This window comes from Vigna angularis, chromosome 2 (assembly GCF_016808095.1).
Source record: "Vigna angularis cultivar LongXiaoDou No.4 chromosome 2, ASM1680809v1, whole genome shotgun sequence".
In the NCBI taxonomy this organism is placed as follows: domain Eukaryota; kingdom Viridiplantae; phylum Streptophyta; class Magnoliopsida; order Fabales; family Fabaceae; genus Vigna; species Vigna angularis.
The window spans coordinates 29,189,281-29,196,389 of record NC_068971.1 but is presented as its reverse complement, the minus strand read 5'-3'; the positions used below and the strand labels follow the sequence as shown (position 1 = coordinate 29,196,389).

At 31.6% G+C, this 7,109-nt stretch overlaps 1 protein-coding gene across 1 annotated transcript; it reads right to left on the bottom strand.

The window, feature by feature from the left end:
* Nucleotides 1-3,798: 3,798 nt before the first annotated feature.
* LOC108328854 (uncharacterized) lies at nucleotides 3,799-5,909 on the bottom strand. The gene is made up of 7 exons (XM_052873371.1): nucleotides 5,844-5,909; nucleotides 5,563-5,714; nucleotides 5,327-5,457; nucleotides 4,961-5,178; nucleotides 4,636-4,842; nucleotides 4,398-4,478; nucleotides 3,799-4,315 (listed from the first exon to the last, which is right to left on the bottom strand). The coding sequence occupies exons 1-7, from the start codon at nucleotides 5,876-5,878 to the stop codon at nucleotides 4,072-4,074; spliced, it is 1,068 nt and encodes a 355-aa protein (XP_052729331.1). The 5' UTR covers nucleotides 5,879-5,909; the 3' UTR covers nucleotides 3,799-4,071.
* Between the last annotated feature and the right edge of the window lie 1,200 nt (nucleotides 5,910-7,109).

The window sequence follows — 7,109 nt, the reverse complement described above, 5'->3', positions numbered from 1 at the left end:
TAACCACATTATTTCCTAATAACCACATTATTTCCTAATTACTACATCTTCCTAGGGTTACAATACCTACATTACCTGCAAACTCAAATCTATATGTAAATATTGCTAAATAAGACACATTTTTTTTAAAGTGTTTAAACCTCTCTTTAAACCTAGAACAACAAGAACAACTTACTATTCTAAGTGTGAATGAAATAATTAACTATTATCAAAGAAATGAAAGCCAACATCCATAATTAAAGAAACGAAAATTTATCTAACTAATAGTAATATGTTATCAAGATAAAATTTGCTATGTGAATTAAAACAAGAAATCAAGACAAAGATATACTCTAGAATTAACAAAGATATAAGATTTCTAAGTTTAAAACAATAATACAATTTACAAACTAATATAATCTATTCAAAATGTAAAATCATTATAAACTTTGCACTTTCCAATTAACCGCTAAAAATTCCTACAACTATCAAGTCTACGAAAATCCTTTGAAGAATATTACTCTAAACAAACCGGTAAAATTATTTCAAAAAATCAGAATTAGATTAGAAGGATTAAAACTCAAAACTAAATTCAACCTCTATTTCTGTAATTTAAAAATCTAAGCTAGGAATCATAAAACTGAGAAGATTAAAGAACAAAGCTCTACTCTATTTTTAATTTTAACTAAAACTATTCTAAAGTCATCTGATTAATATGAAATTAAATAAAAGAACTAATTACGTAATCTACACTAAATTTATCCTAAAATGACTAAAAGTCACACAAATAAGGCTCTAAAGAAGTGTTTTTAACTCTGAAATATTATAGCATTTGAGAACTCATCCTTGTATGTGTTATTTTGTGTTTTCTTAATTAGGTCTTGTAATTATTTTGTGTTTTCTTATTTTTAGGTCAGCTGTTCCTCTACTATAAATAGAGAGCTGACTTTCATTGTAAAACAGATTTAACGTAATTGAAATTAGGATTTTTTTTTTTGCACCCTTATGTGAGAAAAGAGTGTTATATCTTGAGTGTTCAACTCAAGTAACGACTCTTCCTTACTAATCTTGACATAATCTCCAAGTCATGTCACTACCCTGTTTATTCTTCCATTCTATTCTCACTTTCGATATTCACATTCACAACTTCGTAAACTAACAAATTAACATTTAGAATTTTAGAGTTATATATATATATATATATATATATATATATATATATATATATATATATATATATATATATATATATATATATATATATATATATATATATATATATATATATATATATATATATATATATATATATATATATATATATATATATATATATATATATGGGTTTGGTAATGCGCGTACACGTGTTTTTCAGTTGGTACATTTTAGCAATGTATACGAAGTTTTAGTAGACAAAAATATTCTTATATATCATGGATTCTAAGTTTTAAGGTTAAGGGTATTTTAATAATTTTCATTCTCAAAACTAAAAAAAAAAAAAGAAACCTTCCAAACCTTCTCTCTCACTCCAACATTTTCTCTGTCATCTCTATTGTAGCCCCAATTGAAAAAATCAGAAACACTTGCCGTTAAATAATTTTCCTTTGTAAAGAGTTGAGTCATTAACATATTCACCTTCAGACAAAGGTTCATTCAAGATCTCTTCAATTTCACCATCTTCACTAACCTCTCTAATTTCATCATCTGCATATGTTGAATCATCATCTCTAAAAAAAACCCTCCAGGCCAATTACCAATTCCTTCGAAGATGTCATTATGCTTGTGAAAATTAGATAAAATTACATACGATAAAAATTATAAAATGAAAACTCATTATAAAATCATTTTTTGTAAGAAATTGTTTAACAACGAGTGTTTCTGATTTTTTCCATGCCAATTACCAATTCCTTTGATGTCATTATGCTTGTGAAAATTAGATAAAATTAGATAAGACAAAAATTATAAAATGAAAACTCATTATAAAATCATTTTTTGTAAGAAATTGGTTAACAGCGAGTATTTCTGATTTTTTTCAGATCAATTACCAATTTCTTTATGTTTGTGAAAATTAAATAAGACAAAAATTATAAAATGAAAACTTATTATAAAATCATTTTTTGTAAGATTGTTTAACTGCTAGTGTTTCTGATTTTTTTTCAGTTGAAGCTACATAGGATGACAGAGAAAATGTTGGAGTGAGAGAGATGAAAGAGAAATGGTTGAGAGGAATGAGGGAGGTGAGAAAGGGTTTGGGTTTCTTTTTTTTTTAGTTTTGAGAATAAAAATTATTAAAATACCCTTAACCTTAAAACTTAGAATCCATGATATATCAAGATATTTTTGTCTACTAAAACCCGGTACACATTGCTAAAATGTACCAACTGAAAAACAGGTGTACGCGCATTAGTAAACTCCATATATATATATATATATATATGATGTAAATCATACTAATAATTATTTAGTATCGAAATATTAGTATCGATTCTTGATTATTATGTTTATTTTCTTGTAATGATTCGATTGCGAATTAATATGATTATGGAATTGTCGAGACTGTTTTTTCAGTAGAATTGGCAACAAGATCAACTTGGATAGTAGAACGTTGGTAAATACAAGTTTAGGATACAGTTTTTAATCGCCTCGATAATTGTACACATTGTTTGGATGATATGGAAGATGAAAACCTGTTAAATTCCAAAATATATTTTTTGTAATGCAATTGCCATAATTTAAAGCAGAAATACACAGCTATGGAGAAGCCTTAAAATTCATAAATTCTCTCTTATGAGAGATTTCAGTATTATCTTATTCTTTTGTATAATATTGACTACAGATTCTTTGTTATTTTTTTGTATTATTTTTGTGTTGTATTTTTACAATATATTGATTTTTATATTAAAATTTAATATATTTTAACACTTCAAAGTTAGAATACATAAAAAATATATTTTGAGAAAGATATTAAAATAACCTCATGCAAATCCAGATTCATCCATATTACACCACCGAAAGCCCCAAAAGTTATTGAATTTAATTTACACTTCCGAAATCATTTTGTGTCAAATATAATGTAATGGACATGATACCGTTTATTGATTTAGTTTCAAATAGTCTATAGCCAATAAGGCAATTACTGAATGTTCCATAAATAGATTACTTAACCGAACACTGGACACCGTGTCGGAAACTATTGAAACTATGCCTTTTACATTAAAAACTGCATCTACTTTGTTAACAACGTTGAGGACATTCTTTTTGTTAAAAACTATTCTATTTTCTCTCAGGTAAACTGGTCACTGATCCAGTAGTGAGATCCATAATCAATGAGGTAAACTAAAGCTATCAAAAAAGGTTATAACTCACAGACTAATCCGATCCACTACGGGTTTGAGTCGGGTTAGATTTGAAAAAATTATATTTTTTTATGCGGATCAGATTTCAATCCGTCTCATTTAAACCTGGTTCATGCGGGTTGAATCCATGGTGGGCCGGGTTGACCCACCAACTCACTTACCTAATTTTATTTTATTAAAATTTAATTTTAATTTTATAAAAAATATTTATTATTTTGTTTTTGCTTGATTTAATGATCTTAAACTTATTTTAATGATCTCTTAAACTTTGAAAACCACAGCTAAATAGGACTTCTTGATTGAGAAAAAAAGAGAGAAAACATTTCACTGAATTTTTGGAATTGGAGGTAGCTGTTCATCATAGTATATAGCTGGAGAATGTCTAGTTTTTATATTATTACGTAGAGATGTTAGAAGAGTAACCTGACAGAAGCACTCAAAACTAAATAGAAGGCACCCGTACTGAAAGCTCTATTATTCTTTGTATTAATAAAGTATAATCATGCATAACATGAATGCCTCTAGGTGCCAGTGCTATGACAGCAGTGTAAGGCTAGCTTTTGCTTAAATGGCGTATTATTAACTGTAGTAGAAAGGTAGAACTCTTTGGTGCACTTTATTTTTACTTTTAGTAGTTACTGATGTATATCGGTTAAATGGGTATTGTATTCACCAATTCCTCATATATCGGTTCATATATCATGAGCTTCTGATTTTGTCTTTGGCTTCCTCATATTCAGGGATACAAGGAATCAAAGCACCAGCAATAGTAGTCAGATCTTGATATTTCCAGCATCTGTTCAGGAGTCATTCTTTCAAGCTCACTTTGCCTCCACGAAGCAAAATTGTTCCTGTTCTGGGGGTCAGAAACCAAAGGGTAATCCTGTGTTCTGTGTAGTTGGGATCTCATTCTCATGTAGAGCCTCATAGTTGCCACACAGTCATCATAAGGATCCTGAATTCCAACTTGAATGTCATACCTGCATATATATATGTGCCCAAATTCTTCAAACATTCCATAAAAATTGCCTCTTGTGTAAGAAAATTGTAAAAGATACTTGCCCAAGATATGTTTGCGTTAAGTACTTGAGTGAGTTGCTGAGCTTGCTCGTTTTCATCAGAGGAGGGTATTTTGCAGTGTCCCTGATTATTCAATAAGGACTTTTAAGTCAATAATTGAATAAGAGAGTATTAAAGTAGTAAACATATGTGCTTGTTCTATACAAAGTATTTTTCTGAAGAGAATATTTGACTAAGATGTGTATGATAGACAACCTAAATTTTAGATTGAATGATTTACCTTATCTTTTCTGTTCGATATTCTATTTGCAGACATTCAAGGTCATGATCCAAACCATGGCCCACAAGAATCCTTGCTCTTCCTCCTCTTGCCCGAATTGTCCACATAGGTTCACCGTTGCAAAGAAAATCTTGAATCCTCCTTTGAACTTGTCTCATTGGCATTGCATCCCTCAGGTATTCTGGTCTAATGCCTGTTGTCTCATACCTGTCAATGAATAAGTAGCTCCATTCACCACACCAGCTATATATATATATATATATATATATATATATATATATATATATATATATATATGTTAGAGTCGGAAGATTAATTGTCCAACCTGTAGTTTGTGACAGGAATTGGTGGCTTCACATAAGAATGGAATATGATGTTCTCATGCTCATCGGTTAAGCACACTCTTCCACAGAGATCCAGTGAGCCATCACTGCCACCTCCAACCATTTTACATGCTAATGCAACTACTTGTGGTCCTCTTGCTCCACCACTAATGGCCAAATTATCACGAAGTCCTAAGTTTGAAAAGCGACCAATTATTCCCTGTAATAATGTGCACCAAAAGTTACAAATTCCCAATGAATAATTCCAATTTTTAATATTAATAAAAAAAATACACAGTTCATGTTTTTATGTATTAACTGCACATATTTTTATCATGTAACAGGAAGTTCAAAGTCAAAAGTTGTACAGCATTTGTTCCAGAGTGTTGGCATTTTTCTTGGTGAATCCTGCGAGAATTAGGGCTGTCAAACACTTTCAAGCAAAACTTGCACCCTCTATAGGCAAATATATCTCTGCATTCCTGCTTTGGCAATGGACCTGGAAAAGCAGATCGAGTCTCAAAAAATTCACAGTGATCATCAATGAATAGATAATTATCTACTCCGTGTATTAAAAATAGTTATTAAGAAAGATTATCATTACCTATGAGATGTTCCCTTAGAGACTCAAATGACCTGCAGTGTTTCCTGCAAATGCCACAGGTTGGCTCATGAACTGAATGATACGAGATCCTCATGTGCTCCACAAGGTGCTCCAGTTTGTTGAACTGTCTGAAGCATGCTGCACACTTATTCCTACAGTAAGAAAAGCTACATATTACACATATCCATGTGTCTGCTAACTATGAATTAAGAGAGTTAAGATGCTCATGCAGCCTTGTATACATGATGTGTGTGCTTGTGCATGGATGTCAGAAACAAAACCTGTGAGTTTCTGTACTCTCTATTCTGCAATCCATGATTGTTTATAGTGATGTATGTATATTTGTTAAGAAAGAGTTGAAGTTGAGGTCAAAGGTGGAGGGGAATGGTATTTATAGAGAAAGGGTACAGGTAAGAATTGCCCCAACTTGCATAAACGGACAATTCCCAAAGAATTATTCAGTATATTAATTTGGGATTCCCCTTTTACTTTTTCTTTATCTTTGGCCATGCTTGCTTCCTCTCCTCAACCTTGCAGCAGAGTTTGTGGTAGGGTATAGCATTCTTCCATTCGTAATGATCTATGTAAGTTCCAGATTCTTGGGTTGGGTCCATTCTTGTTGTTTCTTTCATTGACTTTGGCTCTCGCGTTGCTTTAGTGTATGAATTTCTTTGTTTGGAAACCAACCAACCAATGTTCTCAAACCCTTCTCCATAAACTCACACCTTCTCTCTCATCACTGGCCACATACTTCTCTAGTTTCTTTTCATCCGGAGAATAATCCACTAGTAAAAAAAAATACTAACGCACCCATTGTGCTTAGGTTGATCAGAAACCAAAACATAAGTTGGTACGATGGTATTTTTGAAAATTTCGCTAATTTATATACCTCAATTCTATCTCAACCGAAGCCATAAGGTATATACGACCGCGGTTATGAAGGCAACCTACGCCATAAAATCTGCAAAACTTGCCAACAAAAGACTTTTCATCTAAAAAAATATCAGTACAAGGGTTTTGGCCTTGATTGTTCGCAAAACCGAGGCTGCTCCAACTAACAATCCTATCTATAGCTTGACAAAATCTCTGTGGAGGGGTTTTGGCATTGGTTATTCTCATAACCGAGCCCAAAAACCCTTTGCCCCACTGACAATCCCCCTTAGCACTCTGACATTTGAAGTGATAGACTTTTCTAAGAGGGATTTATGGCTTCGGTTCCTCTTACAATCGACTGAGGCGATAGACCTGTTGTCAGTTGTAATGATCAGATTTCTTGACTTTGAAAAATAATTAAAATATATTTTTTTATTGGATTTGGCACCAATTTTTTGAGAACCGAGGTAATAAATCCCATCTGCTTCAGTTTGGCGCTTAACCGAGGTAATATGGTTGATTAAAATTTCAAAAATGCTATTTAAATTAAATTTCAAAATTTTTTTTTGTGAACTTTAGGCTTCGGTTCTTTGTAGAACCGAGGTAGTATCCCCTGTCCAAGGTTAAAATTTCTCAAAAACACGAACAATTCCTTCTTCTCTAGCGATTTTACT

Bases quoted from the DNA above. Each gene is read 5' to 3' on its own strand.
- LOC108328854 (XM_052873371.1), bottom strand. From the start codon at position 5,878: ATGGATTGCAGAATAGAGAGTACAGAAACTCACAG. The intron at 5,715-5,843 runs GTTTTGTTTCTG...TTCTTACTGTAG, and splicing joins GAGAGTACAGAAACTCACAG to GAATAAGTGTGCAGCATGCT. The intron at 5,179-5,326 runs GTACAACTTTTG...ACATTATTACAG, and splicing joins AACACTCTGGAACAAATGCT to GGAATAATTGGTCGCTTTTC.